General features: G+C 37.4%; 2 protein-coding genes and 1 non-coding gene across 9 annotated transcripts; 2 read left to right on the top strand and 1 right to left on the bottom strand.

Annotated features, from left to right (window-relative positions):
- Positions 1-281: 281 nt before the first annotated feature.
- On the top strand, positions 282-353 carry TRNAQ-UUG (transfer RNA glutamine (anticodon UUG)). The gene has a single exon. It is a non-coding gene; the product is annotated as a tRNA-Gln (tRNA).
- Positions 350-4690, top strand: LOC111011851 (DNAJ heat shock N-terminal domain-containing protein). Of its 2 annotated transcripts, XM_022285769.2 has the most exons (10): positions 404-949; positions 1142-1201; positions 1312-1394; positions 1537-1690; positions 2360-2489; positions 2758-2916; positions 3008-3186; positions 3396-3476; positions 3754-3891; positions 4391-4690. In XM_022285769.2, the coding sequence occupies exons 1-10, from the start codon at positions 863-865 to the stop codon at positions 4469-4471; spliced, it is 1152 nt and encodes a 383-aa protein (XP_022141461.1). In that variant the 5' UTR covers positions 404-862; the 3' UTR covers positions 4472-4690. The 2 variants fall into 2 exon arrangements, with proteins under 2 accessions (XP_087979182.1, XP_022141461.1); XM_088123056.1 differs by lacking the exon at positions 4391-4690 and having other exon boundaries at positions 350-949; positions 3754-4382.
- A 258-nt stretch (positions 4691-4948) lies between these two features.
- On the bottom strand, positions 4949-13095 carry SKP2A (F-box/RNI-like superfamily protein). 6 transcript variants are annotated; one of them, XM_022285773.2, is made up of 6 exons: positions 9427-9507; positions 9149-9226; positions 8701-9064; positions 6804-7152; positions 6582-6723; positions 4949-5592 (listed from the first exon to the last, which is right to left on the bottom strand). In XM_022285773.2, the coding sequence occupies exons 3-6, from the start codon at positions 8976-8978 to the stop codon at positions 5222-5224; spliced, it is 1140 nt and encodes a 379-aa protein (XP_022141465.1). In that variant the 5' UTR covers positions 8979-9064; positions 9149-9226; positions 9427-9507; the 3' UTR covers positions 4949-5221. The 6 variants fall into 6 exon arrangements, 4 of the variants coding, with proteins under 4 accessions (XP_022141465.1, XP_022141464.1, XP_087979181.1 ...); XM_022285772.2 differs by lacking the exon at positions 9149-9226 and having other exon boundaries at positions 9427-9574; XM_088123055.1 differs by lacking the exon at positions 9427-9507 and having other exon boundaries at positions 9211-9228.
- Between the last annotated feature and the right edge of the window lie 5032 nt (positions 13096-18127).

Below are 18127 nucleotides of genomic sequence, written 5' to 3'. Positions count from 1 at the left end.
TTAAAGAGATTCATAGCATAATTTATTTATTTAAATATCATGGTAACAAAAAAAAAAGTTCTCATTTATTTTAAACAATACTATATTGAACATTTCTATAATAACTACACATTAATCATTAAAGTTGCCTCTTTTACAACTCCGTTGTCCTAATTAATCATTACGGGAGAGGGATGATTGGCCCATACGAGGTACTGTGTAGGGTTCCATGAATAATTTTTACATTAAATTTTCTTGTGAAAAAAGTTATTTTGCGTACTTAAGCTACTAGGTCGTCAATTGGTTCTATGGTGTAGTGGTTAGCACTCTGGACTTTGAATCCAGCGACCTGGGTTCGACTCCCGGTAGGACCTGTTTTTTAAATTTAAAAAATGGTACTTTTTTCCATTTCCATAGTTGAAAGGCCCAGTAGGAGAAGGTAATGAGAGAGCCCAAGCCCAGCAGCAGCTCGATGGGGCCCATAAAAACGGGCCCAAACAGGCAGACGAGTACACGTGGCCATAGAACAGGCTCTGACTCTGAGGTCGCAGAAAAGTAAAAGGGGGAAGAAAAAGAAAAAGATACAGTACTTTGCGAATGCATCATAAGCGCCACCTTGTTGACAGTTAAAAAAATACTGTTTGCTCCCGCGAAAAAGCAGTTTCTTCCATTAGTTTATTTGTGAAGAACTGGAAAGGCACGAGAAGCTAGTGGGCAGTGGGGCGGGCGAGGCCTCCTTCCGAAATGGCCCTATTTCTCTCTCCTACTTTTCCCCATTTTCCTCTCACTTCTCTCCTCTCATCTTTCTACTCCCAGTTCTTCCACTCCTTGGGGATCAGGCTGCTGCTGCTGCTGCAGATCCGTGACCTAGGTCCGAACCATAATGGTGAAGGAAACTGAGTATTATGACATTCTTGGTGTTCGTCCTTCCGCTTCGGAGGAGGAGATTCGTAAGGCCTATTATCTTAAGGTTAGCTTTGTGAGACTGGACTGGAGGTTTGATTGATTTATTTGAAGAATTTTGAGTTTCGTTATCTTCTTTTGCAATAAGTAGTTAGTCGTTCATTGATCCGCGTTGATGCAAATTAGAATTGATTTACGATCACTGAGAATAGACTGGAAAATTAATCTGGTGTACAAGTGATCAATTGTTCTGGTACAGGCAAAACTAGTCCATCCGGATAAGAATTTGAATGATCCTCTAGCTGCTGAAAGGTTCCAGGCAAGTGCACTGCTTCATGGTCTTCTTTACATAATGCGGAACTTCTCCGAATGGCTTAAGTTATCTATGGTATTACTGTTGATCATATGAAATATTTTACTTTTTTCCAGGCGTTAGGTGAAGCTTATCAAGTTCTGAGTGATGCGGTCCAGAGAGATGCATATGATAGGAATGGAAAGCACAGCATTACTAGGTTAGATCTCCTTGTAGAGAAACATTTGGAATTTGGATATATGGTTTTCTTTATCTATGTTGATTCATTTTCTACTGAATTAATTTCTCTATTGACTGTATCTTGCTATTCTTTTTCTTGACATTATTTGATTTATGTTTAGGGAATCCATGCTTGACCCTACGGCTGTTTTTGCTCTTCTATTTGGAAGTGAATTATTTGAGGACTACATTGGACATTTAGCTGTAGCATCAATGGCATCATCTGAATTAGACAGTGAAACTGGTAATCCAGAGCGAATACATGATAAATTGAAGGTAAGTATGTCTAAGGATGTTTACCATAAGTGAATATCCTTATATATTGCGTTATGAGAATTCCGGTGGTTTCTCATCAGTAATTCAGATTGTCCAATTTCTGCCTACTCACAGTACAGATTATTGTGGAACAAACCAAGATAACCTTAAATAAGAAAGTTTCCATTTCAGGGCATACAAATAATTGTGAAATCACTGTTATATATAGTCAACTTCAAGCTTTTTCTATAAGCCTATAACAGTTTAGTTGGTAGCCAATCCTTCTCTCAATAACTTCTCCTACATCTATTAGCAAACTTAGATAAGAAAATATTCTGTTCCTTTTCTTTCTTTTTTTTTTTTTAAATTATTATTATTATTATTTTTTTGCTCCCAAGCATTCTATTTCCTTTTCTATTCCTTTTTTGGGTAAAACTCTCAGGTACATAAATCTATCTTCTTACCTTTTCTTTTTCCTCTTACATCTCCTGTTTACCTTTTCAAATTTTAATAGTTTCCAACGTCTTCGAGAAACTCTGGTTTTAGATTTCCTCATTAACAGCAGCTAACGTTACAATCTTCCAATCTCCAATGGGAATGCATACTTATAGAATGTGACCTTTTACTCAAAGATAGTTCATTTTCTCTAAATCATCTATGCATCCCTAATATGCAACGTGTTTAATGTAGGCTGTCCAGAAAGAAAGAGAGGAAAAACTTGCACGTGTACTCAAAGGCTTTCTTAATCAATATGTTCAAGGCGATAAAGAAGGATTCTTACGGCATGCTGAATCCGAAGCCAAAAGACTTTCTAATGCGGGTAATAACAACTATGAATTTGATATTGCAATTACTTTCTTCCTTTCCCATATTTTTCCTTCCAGATTTCGTTAATTACTAAATTTGACTATTTCTTGTTGCAAGATTTGTGAATTCTTGTGTTTGTATAAGCAAGAAAATTATGTGTCTACTCATGTGAAATGACACCTTAATAAGTTTGGCATTTACCTGATCCTGATATTTTGTATAAGCCCTTTTGCATTTATATCCACGATCCTGATATTTTTCCTCCTATCTTGGACATGCAGCTTTCGGTGTTAGTATATTACACACTATAGGCTACATTTATTCAAGACAGGCAGCTCAAGAGCTTGGAAAGAGGGCCATTTATCTTGGCGTGCCATTTGTGGCTGAATGGTTTCGCAACAAGGGGCATTTTTGGAAGTCTCAGATAACAGCTGCAAAAGGCAGGAAGATCTCAAGCCTCCCAGCCTTACCTTCGTATCCTGCTTTATTTTTTTTGCTACCTAATCATATTGACTGTTTATATGTTTCCAGGTGCTTTTCAGTTGTTGCAACTTCAAGATGATGTTTGCCGGCAGTTTAAAATGGATGGTAGTGGCCCTGAAAATGATATTGAATCGCATATACGAGCGAATAAAGACACATTCCTGAATTCTTTGTGGAAGCTTAATGTAGTAGACATAGAATTGACTCTTATAAATGTGTGCCAGATGGTAGGCTCTCTCTTTCTTTTAAGTGAATATTTGGAAACTTATCAAAGTGTACAGGAAGTTGGCAGCACTTTGTAAATATACATTAGCTATACCAAAGGCATTTAAGACTTCGTATTAACTATCAGCTGAATTGATACTTTCATATTGAAGAAGATATATTCTTCTTAGGCATAGATAATGATTTTTTGTGTGTTTCAATTTGTAACCAGGTGCTACATGATAATACTGTTAAAAGGGAAGACCTAAAAGCTCGTGCTCTGGCCCTGAAGATACTTGGAAAAATATTCCAGGTTCAATCTGAAATCTGAGACATATTCACCATTTTTATGTTCATTGATTGCCAGAAACACCTTTACCATCATTCAAGTTTCTTTTCTTAGTCTTACTAAAATTTCCTCGATGCTCACAAGGAATTAGTGATGATGTCTTTTACTGGATAATGGCTCCTCCCTGGTGTCAAAGTCATATAGTATAAGATGCAATTTCTGATGCATTTTTTAATAATGGTGATGTAATGCAAAGAAACTCCAGTTTTAACGCAAAACGAATTCACGTCCTTTTCATCAGGAGAAAAATTCACAAAATGGTGGAACCTCAAAAAAGAAAAGTGCTGCTGCAGTAGATGACGATGGCACGAGTTCAGAGAGCAGCGATGATGAGGATCCCCAAAGACCACTGTCTTATCGAACTCCTTTTCTTACTCAGGCATGTAGATCAACTCTTCTCTCACTACTCAAAAGAATGCACTTCATCGCATGTAAACTCAAACGAAAAGGTTTGGCTAGTAACCAGATAATAACATATGGGTCAGAACCGAGCAAGAATTTTGTCTTTCTTTTTCAGCTCCTCTTCGTAAGTAACAAGTATGCTAGTCGAGCCGCTAAGTATTCTTCTGAAACGCTTATGACAAATAGGAGTACAATCAACTTACCTGAATGAGTAATCAACGTTTCAGACATCTGAAAGTGTGCTCAGCCTAATTTTTCGGAAGTAGGGAACAAAAGAGAGAGGAAGAGGGCAATCGTACCTCTCCATGCAATTAAAACGATAGTTAACTCCCTCAAGATAACCATTCACAAGTCTGTAAAATTCCAACAGAACATATCTCGACTGAAGGAAGACTATTTTTCTTTGCTTAATCTTTTGCACCCTTTGATGGAAAGTAGGTCACTGTTAAATCTGTATCATTTTTCATGTTGTGCAGGGTATAGGTAGACTCTTCAGATGCCTCTGTAACCCAGCATTTGATGTGGACGACGATGAAATTGTGTATAAAAGCAAATGATGAATATATATACAGATTCAAGAAGGTTTTATTCCCTTTGCGAAAAAAAAAGGTGGTTTTATTTCTTATCTTTCAACAAGCACAGAAAGGCTCAAGCCATCAATTGTGTTGATAAGTGATGTGGGATTTGGACTAAAATCAGTAATCTTCCTCCATTTTTTCATAAGTTGGTCATCATATAGAATTTGGACTTTACCCGTTACTGTTTATAGTTCATTATATATTACTTTCTCCAAAGGGTTGCAGATATAAAGGTTAACTTTTAGTATTCCTGAGATCAGTTTGTTTAACATTCTCCACTTTGTTTAACATGAAATGATATAGCAAATGAAGAACCAAATATCCAGACCATCCCAAGCTCCCAAGGGTACAGGCCACCAACTCAATAAAATGTATACTCACAGCTTCCTGTAGAAATTGCCTTGTGTTATGGGCAATCGCTCTTTTTTCTTTTCCAATTATTGGATACTCGTGCAGTTTTCCGTCCAGAAATCAACTTATGAAACTGATATATTTCAAGGCATTTCCACAACTAACCAAGCATGAGTTCAAAGAATATAGGCTTGGCATCCAATGTCCAGAAGGTACATATTTACAGATGTAAAGGGAGGGAAAACCGATAGCACAAAGTCCTCATAATGTTCCAATTCCTATTCTTCCGAGAAACAAGTACATATACACATCATGGTTTTCGGGTAAAAGGGTCGGGTCCTTTTGAGAAGGACCAATAATTTAAACTTAATCCCATGTTCAATGAGCCGGATGAGCAAAAGCAGTTGGAGCACGGTGGGCTTGGACTGCGCAGGCACAATGAACAGACATCAAATTTAGACAGCCACTCATTATGAGAGAATGGCGACCCGAGCAGGTGTGAAGAGCAGGAAACGAATCACAAACTGCTTGAACAGCAGGGGGCGTAAGAGCTGTGCATTGGCTGATGTTAAGTGTTCTAAGTCCATCGTCATCGTTCATGCCTTTCCCTGGTCCCCATTTTGTAGGCTTGTTCTTTATACAGCTATGTGCCAAAGAGTACATTGCTCTGTCTGTTATGTTCTGACAGTAGTAGAGGCCAAGGGACCTCAGGTGAGGGCACATATTTGACAAAGCAATCACACTATCATCTGCAGATGAGGCAACATGATCCACAATATTGAGGTACACTATTGTAACTAACAATTGTTGAACAAATATAGAAGTATTCTTTCCATCAGCTACAAAAGGGGAAGAAAAAACACAACCACAAGAGTTGTCTGAAGAGGCAGCTCTTCTGACCACACAAACAGATCCAACTATGAAAGACCTTTCCCTTTCTCAGACAGGGAGCTTTCTCCCATATGGAGATGAAACCCTCAAAAGATGGAAGTTCCCGTATCTGAGGAACTGACAATAGTTAAAAAGATCTGTCTCATACTTGAGACAAAGGAGTAGCTCAGTTCTAAAAAAGGCTGCTCCCTAGCAACAGGACAAGATCTCTTAAAGATGAGGTTAAGGGTTTTGGAACTTTGTTTGATATAAGTGATGATTGTGATTCTCAAATGAGATTCTATCTTCGCCCAACAAAGCCCCAAAAAATACCTATCACCGATTAAACACCCTAAACCGATCCTTTCCTAGCTTACATGTACCTTGACTGATATCCCAATATAACTGAGACCCTACAAGATTGGGCCAGTCCTAAGTAGATGACCGTCATAGGGTTCATTACCAGAGAAGATGCTATATCAATATGGTTGCCTTTCATGGGTCCATTGAAGAAAACTATGATTTTGTTTCAATCTTTCAACTTCATTCAGCAGGGGCCGTTGCTTAGCAATAAAAGCTAGCATTGTTGGAGGAAGACAAGGATTTTGATTTAATAGCGATCGGAGCTGGGGGGATGGGAAGTGAGTGAAGAACATATAAGGTTAACGATACTCTTTTCTAAGAGGGTCATGAACAAGGGGTGGTTTGACCTATTTGGAATCTGTAGTATATTGAAGCTTCAAAGTTCACTAATAGTGCATCTAGAAAAATATATCATAAATCAGACGGATAAACTCGACCAAACCAAAAGCTTCTTTGATCTTTCAGTGACTAAATACAAATTTGTTGCTTGAGTTAAGAGATGTACCCGTAATTAGGACACAGCCGCACAAGTCTAGGATTCGAAGATCAGGACATCCATATGCCAAACTCATCACACCCACATCGCTCACATTTTCACACCATCCAAGATTGACAGACTGCAAAAGATTACAGTAGTGTCCGATAGCCTGCACATAACATAACATGGAAGGTGATTACGCCAATCAACTTCACATAAGCTACAAATTTCTCAATTTGTACTTTGTACCTGCAATGCGGTGTCAGATGCAGCCTTGACACAGCCACAAAGATTAAGAACTTTTAACTTTCTGCAATAACTGGCCAGATAAGCCAGTGCAGTGTCACTGAATGCAGAACAACCACTAATATTAAGTTTTTTAAGATCACGGCAACCGTGAGCCAGGGCATATAGGGAGAGATCACTGAGCTTGAAACTTTTGCTCAGGTCCAGAACCTGCAGGTCATGACAGTAACTAGCAATGGTCTCAACAGCATCATCTGCAAGCTGGGGTTTATCCTGGCGCAAGATTAGAGTTTGCAGTTTTCCGAATTTAGGAGCAAGGGATAGGACCAAGTTGTTCATGTTCTTTTTGCACCTGAATAAAAAAGTTGACACCAACTAGCAATTAACTAAGGAGTCTAGTTATTTTTACGTCACAAAAGAAGTCCATCTGTATATCTTTACACTCCATTTCAATTAAAGCAGAGACTACTGAACAACTATCCTTGCTCAGTATTTATGTTGGTAAAACAAGTTCACAAATAAAATACTTCTAACAAGTTCCGAGGTGATCATCACTGATCATAAAAATGTGCTTGAGTTAGCATACGATGTTTTACCACTGAAAGGTACAAGAGCTTAATGTGTTGTGGCCTACATAATATCAAAATAGCTGTAATTCAGTAAACATACGAAGGTCTAAAAGTAAATGTCGAAGCTATACTTACAAAATAACAGTCATAAGTTTGTAGCTAGAAAAATCAAGCTTGCACCGTTCCTGATATGTTTATGATTTATAAGTTAACCTCCAAAAACAGAGTTAACACATAGCAATGAGAAAATTGAAAAGTCATATCTTAGAATTATGTAACGTCATTGATCTTCTCTTAATAAAGAATCATGCAAAGATTTAAACACAAAATTAGCTGGAAAAGATTAGGTTTGACCATAGTAATAAACTGAAGTAATAATGCTCACTCAATGCCTCAAAAAAGTGGCAGAGAAACAGATCATTTCAATTTGATTACTTCAAACAGGATAAAACTCGGGTATTTTCCCAACATGTTTTTTATAATTTTTTTCCCATATTTGTGAGTGCCTGGGCCTGGTGCACCAGAACTAATCTCATAGAGCAATTTTTTTACCGTCCTACATTTGGTATTGCCAAGGAAACTCAGGAGTAGAATATAGATAAAAAAATTACAGCCTAAAAGGCCAGGGATGAGAAGGCCAGCCCCCACAAAAAAAAAAACCTAAAAAAGGACTACTTTCCAGTACCATATAAGCATCGTAAGACTGTAATTAAAAAAAAAGTCGTGTGATTTAAACTCATAGGATACTAAATCCTAGGTGGGTGGACCCGATAGTTTGAACTCATTCCCTCTGACTTTCTTTTCCGATAGCACACATGATGCCTAGGTCAACCTATTGTAACCATGTGGTTAACATGTTTCTTATAATTTCTTTCTCATTACCACGGAATTACATCATTTATCAGGATACAAGGAGAGAAACTGCTTAAAGGGGATGCTAGATTTATGATTGAGGTCAAAACCAAAACCCAAGTTCTCCCATTCCCAGTAATAAGGTGATTTCTTCTTCAGCATATAAAATCAAAGGCAAACAGATCCGATCATCTATATCCCTTCCCATCCCACCAAATCTTCATAGAAACTTTTGTGACCACTTGAGGAAATAAGCAATACAAGCACTCATAAATAAAGTACTAATAAAACAAAAAGAAACGAGTCCAATTCAAATTCATCATATAAAACAATATAAAACAATAACAGAAGGAGAAAATCAATATAAACCAGAAACCCAACAACTCAGAAGCCTGGAAGAAACTACAAATGCCTGAAATCTTTTCTCTTAATAAAATTCGAAATAGAAGGAAAGGGGCTCAAGGCAGATGAGAAAGTACCATGAGAAAGAAAGATGGATGAGGCCAAGGCAAATAGCATCCCTCCATCCACGACACACGCCTGAAGCCACAATAACAGTGCGATCATCAACAAGCGACACAATTTGCAACAAAAGCTCCATGGGAATGTCCTTCCATCCGGCTACCACCCCACCCTCCATTTTTACTCCTTTAGCACCAACATCGATTCCATCACCACCACCAGCAACCATCATTAGCTTCTCAAAGCACAAGTTCAAGTCCTCGTTCCTCAAGATTTCTTTACCGATACCGACCATTTCACTTAAATCCCCACAACCCCTTTTCTAGAACTTATCAGACAAGCCTGAAAAGTGCAGAAATTCCTCGCTTCTGTCGCCTGAGTCTGAGAGAAAGAAAGACAATAGGATGAACAAATAAGAGACAATAAGCGAAACCCATGGGTGGTATAACAGGTTAAGGTTATTACAACAATGATTCTCGACTCTCCTTTGAAAGAGAAAAGGAAGAGCAGAAAACAGAGTGACCCACTTCATCAAGTCTCGTTCTGCTCAGACCCCCAAAAACAAATACCCAGAAGACGTCGAATTTGAGGGAGGAAGCAAGAAGTGGAAGTAAAGGGAAGATCGAGGAAAGAAAAGGGAATCGTCAGAAGAAGTAGAAATCACAGAAAAACAACTAAAAACACAGGTCCACCCAGCAAAATTAATCTTTGGATCAAAAGAAGGATTACAAGTAATTAATTACCTCGGACCGCTTTGTAGATGAATAAATGAAATTCCTCCAAGGGGGTGATGAGAAAGATGGAGAACCGAAACCGAAGAGGGCCTATAAAACACACGAAACAGAGAGGAAGCGTTAGAAATTGGGAGGGAGCACAGAAAACGTCCGGTGGCAAAGAACGAGCAATGCAGATTGCGCCACGTGTAAAGCATCGTGCGTGCGTGTGAGGATGGGCTTCGGAGTTTCAATGGGGCCCACTTAATTTTTGCGTAGGGACTACAAATATTCATTATTGAGTTAAATTGTTATTTTTTCTATTATTCTAAATAATTTTTATTTTTTAATTTATATTTTTGGGAACAGAGTCTGCGTTCCCTTTGTGTGTAGAAGATTCTATGTGTTAAAAACCGAAACCGCATTTTCCCAACAAAAGAAAAAAAGGAAAAAAAAAGAAAAGAAAAGAAAAACCGAAACCCCACTCAAAAGCAATTCCTTTTCCATTTCATCCACAACTAAAATGACCTTTTTGCCAACAAAAAATAAATACTATTCCAGAAATGCCTTAAAACATACAAAGTGGTGAAATGATGGTATTGGTAATTGGTCGAATCTGTTGGACAATAAAGGACAAAATAGGAACCAGGAGGTAAAAAACGTTGTGCCGTAGGCGGAACCACTACCTTGAAAGCAAAATCGGCACGACCTCAGTGCTAAATCGTTTTACTGCCGGTATGCTCCCCAAGGTTAACACAACCTCCAATTCAGACGTGCACTCGTCGAAATAGGAGTGGAATCAATCTCGTGCTCAGTTAAGATAGTTGAGAGAGGTGGAAAAGTGAATGAATTGAGTGGAGATTGAGATGAATGGGATGATCTGAAATGGAAGGGGGGTGAGCTTTTTATAGTGATGTGGTAACCCAAAATAGAATTGAATTTTTTAAAAAATAAAAAATAAAAAATTATTTTGGCCACCCATGTGTCTTTTGAATTGCTTGAATTTCTCATTCAACGTTCAACTATCTACATATCCAACAATTCCTCAATCAGGCTCGAGCCCGACGACGGCGCACGTGTGGGCCTTGGTCTTGGCTTTCCTCACACCAAGTTTATAAGCCCAATACTGAGTCAATGCTTATAAACCAACTTCCCAAAAGTTATTCTTCCAATGTGGGACAACAAAAGGAGTTTTAATATTTGTCATTCCCAACAATCCCCCACGAATGACAACATAGTAAAAGTAATGAGTAAGAAGAAGGATGTAGTAACTGAGCAAAGGATAAATAACTTAAGCATTAATATCTTTTGATTTGAATTAATGCATAGTGAAGTAGAGCAACAACCTAAGTAATGAAAGTGAGTTACCTCTTGAACTTTCAGTATTTATAGTTGAGACCCCCACAACACGTGTGAATCCTCGATTTTGATTCTGCGATAGTTGTCAAGTGCTTTTAATGGCCATGCACATACACCTTGGGTCATCGTGAAAGCTCTAGAAAGAGACTCATCAACTCTACTCTTTCATAGAAGGCGGCCTTACCTTCACAGTCACGTTTGTTGCTTCATCAAGTCTATCATAGATAAACCACTCAAAACTGAGTTATGAAGACTTTGAATATTATCCATTAAGTCCACGCATGGACCACCCAAAAAGGGCTATGGATTCATAGTGTTTCATCATATCCATCAAGTCCATTCATGAACCACCCAAAGAAGGGCTATGGATTCACAACTGCTCACTACATCCATCAAGTCCATACATGAACCACCCAAGAGAAGGGCTATGGATTCATGCTAGTGAGAAAACGTCATGGCTTGAGTCCCATACATCCTGAGGACTCCAGAATTACTCTCCTTGTTTGGCCTTTAGTGAGAGGATCTGCTAAGTTCCTCTCGGACCTCACATACTCCAAGGATATAATTCCATCTTTCAACAGCTGTTTCACAGCTCCATGTCTTAGGCGAATGTGACGTCTCTTGCCATTGTACACACTGTTTTTTGCAATCCCTATGGCAGCTTGTGAGTCACAATGTATGGATACAGGTACGGACTTCCCCCACAGTGGCACATCTCCAAGAAGACTTCTCAGCCATTCAGCCTCTTGACCTGCCAGTTCAAGTGCTATGAACTCAGATTCCATGGTAGAGCGAGCAATACAGGTCTGTTTTGCTGATTTCCATGAGATAGCTCCACCGCCAAAAGTAAACACATACCCGCTGGTGGAACTCACTTCATCATTATCTGTAACCCAGTTTGCATCACAATATCCTTCTAGCACAACAGGAAACTCGTTAAAATGCAAACAATAATCCATTGTACCCCTAAGATACCTTAGCAATCGATGTAGAGCAGTCCAGTGATTTTTACCTGGATTATGAGTGTATCTACTTAATCTACTCACCGCATATGCAATATCAGGTCTAGTATAATTCATTAGAAACATAACACTACCTATAATCTTTGCATATTCGGATTGAGATACACTCTCGCCCTGATTCTTTTTAAGACTCATGTTGGCATCATAAGGTGTTCTTATAGATAAACTATCAAAGTGATCAAATTTTTTCAGCATTCTCTCAATGTAGTGTGATTGACATAAGGAATATCCATGGTCATTTTTCCTTATTTTTACACCAAGTATTACATCAGCCTCTCCTAAATCTTTCATTTCAAAATGTGAAGAAAGGTGTAACTTGGTCTCATTAATGATATCTAAGTTTGAACCAAAAATGAGCATGTCATCAACATACATGCATATTATCACACAATCAGCTCCAAACAACTTTGAGTAAACACATGTATCAGAGCAATTTACTTTATAACCATTGTTTACCAAAGTGCCATTAAATTTTTCATACCATTGTTTAGGAGCTTGTTTTAGGCCATAGAGAGATTTTTTTAGCTTGCAAACTTTATTTTCTTGACCAGTAGCTAGAAAACCTTCAGGTTGTGTCATGTAAATCTCCTCTTCTAAATCACCATTGAGGAAAGCTGTTTTTACATCCATCTGATGTATTACTAAGCCTTGAATAGCAGCCAAAGCTATCAAAGATCTAATCGTAGCAATCTTGGTTACAGGAGAGTACGTATCGAAGTAATCAGTGCCATACTTTTGTGTGTAACCTACAACTACTAGTCTAGCTTTGTATTTTTCTATCGTACCATCTGGTCTCATTTTTCTTTTAAAGATCCATTTACACTTAATAGGTTTGTTTCCTACAGGTAAATCTACCAATTCCCAGGTTTGATTCATAACTATGGTGTCTAGCTCACTTTTAATAGCTTCTTTCCATAGGCTAGAATCTAAGGCATTTATAGCTTCTTGGTAGGTTTTAGGATCTTCGTCTATCAAATACATGCAAGCGAACTGATCATGTATCTTGTCAAAGTTTTCTACCAGATAGGAAGTTAGAAAGTCAGGTCCAAAACTTTTACTAACCTTTTGCCTTTTACTTCTCCTAGGTTCAAAATCTATTGTATCATTAGATCTAGTTTCAGAGTCTAGCATATCAACAGAAGTAGAGGGCAACGATATACATGTAGTTTTTGATGTCCCACCAAATTCACCATCAGTTCTAATCATAGGGAAGATGTTTTAAAAAAATATAGCATCTCTATATTCACATATTGATTTGTCATTCAAGCTCATGAACCTATATGCAAAGCTATTTTGAGCATAACTAATGAAAACACAATCAAAAGTTTTAGATCCAACCGTAGGTTTTTTGAATGCTGGATATGCCACCTTTGCTAAGCACCCCCACACCTTCACGTAGCTCAGGTTTGGCGAATACCCTTTCCAGAGCTCGTATGGTGTCTTATCTAGCCTTTTGTGAGGTACCCTGTTAAGAATAAAACATGCAGAAAGTGCAGCTTCCCCCCACATATCACCAGATAGACCAGAACTTAATAGCATGGCATTTATCATTTCTTTTAAAGTTCTATTTTTCCGTTCAGCTATTCCATTCTGTTGAGGTGAATATGGAGCAGTAAATTCATGTACAATTCCACTTGATTCACAAAAATCTCTAAGCGAATTATCACTATATTCACCACCCCTATCTGATCTTATCCTTTTTATTTTCTTGTCTAATTGGTTTTCTACTTCAGCTTTGAATTTCAAAAACATACTACTAGCTTCATCTTTAGATTTTAGGAGATATATTTTCGTATATCGAGAAAAATCATCAACAAAAGAAATATAGTATTTTTTTCCACCTCTGCTAGTTGTGTTTTTGAAATCAGCTAAATCAGAATGAATTAATTCTAGGATTTCAGTACACCTTGCAGTGACATGTTTAAAAGGTTTTTTAGCAAACTTTGCTTCTACACAAACATGACACTTTGTAGTTTCAGGCAGATCGGAAGCATTAATTAAATTTAAAGTCCTAAGCCTTTTAATTGATGCAATATTCACATGCCCTAATCTACCATGCCACACATCAAGAGACTCAACAATGTAAGCAGAACTAGAATTAATTTCATTTGAAGAAGTAGTGTTGAGAACAAACAAACCATCTGCTAAATAGCCCTTACCAACAAAGTCACCATTTTTGGTGATAATAGCCTTGTCGGCCTCAAACACAATCCTAAGTCCGGCTCGGTTCAGTAGACCTCATGACACCAGATTCCTACGCAGGGAAGGAACATACAACACATTACTTAATGATAAAGTTTTGCCAGATGTGAGTTTCAAGAGAACCTTCCCTTTCCCAAGTACTCCAGCTGTGGCAGAGTTTCCCATGAAAACACATTCACCGTCGGCAGAGTCCTGGAAGTCATGGAAGAGGTCACGGTTCGAGCAGAAATGTCTAGATGCTCATGTGTCAAGAATCCAGTCGGATTTGTTCTCTACTAGATTCGCTTCCACAACCACAGCGGCAATGATGTCATCCGTCTCTGTAAGGTTGGCTTGTGGAGTAGCCCTTTGATCTTTCCTATCTTTCCTCTGAGTGCACTAATAGGATTTGTGCCCGACTTTTCCACAGACATAGCAGATCAGTTTGGATTTCTCGATTCTTCCACCATGATTTTTAGGTTGGAGACATTTGTTCTTTTCAACTCTATCCCTTGCAATTGTCTTCCCTTTATTCTTGAACCTGTCTTTGGAAGCACTAGAAGATTCAACTAAATTAGCTTTAACTGAATATAGGGATTGAGAAGAGAGCTTATCCTTTAGCTTGTTGGCCTCCTCCGTGCGCACGTGACTGATCAGCTCTTGCAGAGTCAGGTCCTTCTTCTTATGTTTCAAGTGGTTGCGATAATCACTCCAGGAAGGAGGGAATTTCTCGAGCAACACATTGGCCTGAAGAATCTCGCACATCTTCATGCCTTCAGAAAACACACTTGCCACCAGGTTTTCGTACTCATGAACCTGATCCATCACCGATTTGTTGTCCGACATTTGAAATTGAAGCCATTTACCGACGACGTACTTCCTTCTGCCTGCGTCGTCCCCACCATATCTAGATTCTAACGTGTCCCAAATGACCTTTGCAGATTTTTGGACTACAAAGAGATCAAAGAGAGAGTCGTTCATATGGTTGAGAAGATGCCCACGGACCGTTTTGTTGTCTTTCTCGAATTTGTTAGCTTCGATGGTAGTAGACGTCCCGGGAACAGCAGCAGCAACTGAAACGGTGGCAGCAACAACGGCAGGCGGATCAGTGACGGTTGCGGTGACGGTAGTTGCAGTTACAGCAGCTGCAGCGGTAGTGGTGGCAGCGGTAGTAACGGCGACGGGCTGAGCAGCAGTGATAATGTAGTCGATCTCCAACTGCTCAAAGAAGATCAATAACTTTTGTGACCATCGACGATAGTTGGATCCGTCGAGTGGTTCCAATTTTGACAAGTCCGGTAGGACCTTCCCAGATCGGATAGCAGCCATTAGTAGGATTTTGCTTTCAACTGTTGGACAATAAAGGACAAAATAGGAACCAGGAGGTAAAAAACGTTGTGTCGTGGGCGGAACCACTACCTTGAAAGCAAAATCGGCACGACCTCAGTGCTAAATCGTTTTACTGCCGGTATGCTCCCCAAGGTTAACACAACCTCCAATTCAGACGTGCACTCGTCGAAATAGGAGTGAAATCAATCTCGTGCTCAGTTAAGATAGTTGAGAGAGGTGGAAAAGTGAATGAATTGAGTGGAGATTGAGATGAATGAGATGATCTGAAATGGAAAGGGGTGAGCTTTTTATAGTGACGTGGTAGCCCAAAATAGAATTGAATTTTTAAAAAATAAAAAATAAAAATTTATTTTGGCCACCCATGTGTCTTTTGAATTGCTTGAATTTCTCATTCAACGTTGAACTACAATTCCTCTTAGTTTGCCACGTGTCTTTGACTTTGTAGAAAAAATTTTCCCCAAAAGGAAAATCAGGCTCGAGCCCGACGACGGCGCACGTGTGGGCCTTGGTCTTGGCTTTCCTCACACCAAGTTTATAAGCCCAATACTGAGTCAATGCTTATAAACCAGCCTCCCAAAGGTTATTCTTCCGATGTGGGATAACAAAAGAGGTTTTAATATTTGTCATTCCCAACAGAATCATCTCTAAAATATATTTGAGAAATTACAAGTTTGACTCTAAAATTATAAGAATGTGATTATTAAAATTTTTGTCATCAACTCATCGGTAAAAAGTTTAGGCTGGATTTTTAAACTTTCCTATTTGGTCCATGTCCACTAAAATTTGAAAAAGTATCTCAACTGGGTCAAATTAATAATGGTATTTTCAAATGTCCATTTTTTTTCTAAATTTTCTAAATTTATATTTCTAAGATTTAAATGAGCTTTTTTTTTATTTGTCTTCAAATTACCCTAATTAAATCTCATCTTGTTATATATATTATTAAATTTTAAAATATATTATAATGAGATTTGATTATCATTCATAAAAATGTTTACATTAATGATTAAATGATAATATTTTAATAAAATAATGAGTATTTTCTTTCCTCGTGAATATTTTAATTCGTAACATTATCAATTGTCATTTAATGCTATAGTGTGCGATTATCACTAAATATTTATATTAAATGCTAAACTTTATCCTTAATGGTCTCTATTTTGTAATTTAATTACCTTGTTTTCAAAATTTCTAAAAGTCAAATCTCTGTTTTCCCCAAGATTTCGTTCAAGTGCCGGTGAAATTTTCATTCAAGCTTTAATCTTTCCGACATTGTTTTACGACACATTAATTTTTTTTTCGACATCTTCCACTCTAATGTCTCTAATTCTAATATTACTGAAGGTTTAACACTAAGGGAATGAATTCGTGTTGCTATGGAGGCCAATTGAACTAGAAGTAGATCCTTCCGCTATATTCAAGCTTCTCATTATTTAGATGATATTATCCGAGATTAAATTTATCCAACCCGCTTAAACTTTTGGGTTGAGTGATGATTTAATCATTAACAAAGATTATTACCATCCTGAATGATTTGGCTACGAGGTTCAGTATTTGGTTAGAAGACTGGCCTAAAGAAGTAAATTCTTTAGTTGGTGAGGAGTTTGTTCCTCTGTTTTAGTTTTTTTTTTTTTTTTTTTTTGGGTATCTGGAAAAAGTTTATATATATCCTTTCAGTGTGTGTTTTAAAATTAATCCTGTCAAATATTTTTTCCTATTTTTTAAACCGAAAACGTTACGAATATACTCTTGGTCATTGTTATACCCAACGAGGAGACTTTGAAGATTAAATTGGATGTTTTTTTAAAAGATAAAATAATTCTCTACAGATGAAAACATCTTAAAATAACAACAAAAGAAAGTTGAATGTGGTGGAAAAGGTCATGATTGATGAACTCTTGGCAGTTTGCTTAACAATATATGTCATTTTCATATTTTATATATAAAATTACTAATTAAAAACATCAATAGTGTTCTTCATACCTTTTTCCGATAATATATTCTTATCTACTGAAAAAGCCTTTTCAATTTTTTTTTTTCATAATGATATATATTTGATATATTAAGTTTCTTCAAATGAAACTAAGAGAGGATTTGAAAATCATGTTAAGAAAAGAAAGAGGAGGCTCTTTAGATAATCTGATCAAGGGGATGGTGATTGCATTTTTCTAAAATTACGGATTTAGTAAAGTTTTGAAAAAGCTTTTAAGATCAAGTTTGAAACTTTATTATTACTCTTAAAAAGATAATGAACATATATTTTGCAAACTCTTAATGGCTAAAGAAATTAAATAGAACTTACTGTGTTTATTTAAGGTTGGAATTTCTGTATGCTTGACTTGTAGGACCAAGTCCTAAATAATTTTAATTTCAGCATCATAGAATTATTTCCATCCCAACTATACTAGAGAGGATGAAATAAAAAATAATTCAAAATAATATTTTGTGATAGAGAGGGAAACAGATTGAAATGCCATAGGATATTTTGGAAGCCTTATCATCATCATCATAATCACTAATCAAATAGTAGAAAATAGTTGAAACCAGTCGATGCTCAGAAAGCAAAACCATCCTATCAGATATGTCTACTTTAGTCCACACCATTAAGTGGAGTAGTAAGCTTTATCTTAATTAGTGGAAAATCCAAATCCGCTCATCGCAACCATCTTTTTTCTTCTTTTTTTTTCATAATTAGGAGTCGGAACTTTAATTTCCTATACTCAGGGACATCCACGCCCTCCTCCCAAGACCCGGATTTAGGAGACGTCAAGGGTTTTTAATATTAAGTTCATTGGAAAGTTCGAACTTAAGGCCTCTAA

This window comes from Momordica charantia, assembly GCF_013281855.1.
Source record: "Momordica charantia cultivar OHB3-1 chromosome 4 unlocalized genomic scaffold, Mcharantia_2.0 BLBB01000004.1, whole genome shotgun sequence".
In the NCBI taxonomy this organism is placed as follows: domain Eukaryota; kingdom Viridiplantae; phylum Streptophyta; class Magnoliopsida; order Cucurbitales; family Cucurbitaceae; genus Momordica; species Momordica charantia.
The sequence above is the reverse complement of the archived record's forward strand: the minus strand, read 5'-3'. Positions and strand labels throughout refer to the sequence as shown.

Coding starts and splice junctions, on each gene's coding strand:
- LOC111011851 (XM_088123056.1), top strand. CDS start 863: ATGGTGAAGGAAACTGAGTATTATGACATTCTTGGTGTTCGTCCTTCC. Junction 950..1,141: donor GTAAGGCCTATTATCTTAAG/GTTAGCTTTGTG, acceptor GTTCTGGTACAG/GCAAAACTAGTCCATCCGGA. Junction 2,917..3,007: donor TCAGATAACAGCTGCAAAAG/GCAGGAAGATCT, acceptor ATATGTTTCCAG/GTGCTTTTCAGTTGTTGCAA.
- SKP2A (XM_022285772.2), bottom strand. CDS start 8,978: ATGGTCGGTATCGGTAAAGAAATCTTGAGGAACGAGGACTTGAACTTG. Junction 7,153..8,700: donor ATCCATCTTTCTTTCTCATG/GTACTTTCTCAT, acceptor TTTTTTATTCAG/GTGCAAAAAGAACATGAACA. Junction 6,724..6,803: donor CATCTGACACCGCATTGCAG/GTACAAAGTACA, acceptor TGTTATGTGCAG/GCTATCGGACACTACTGTAA.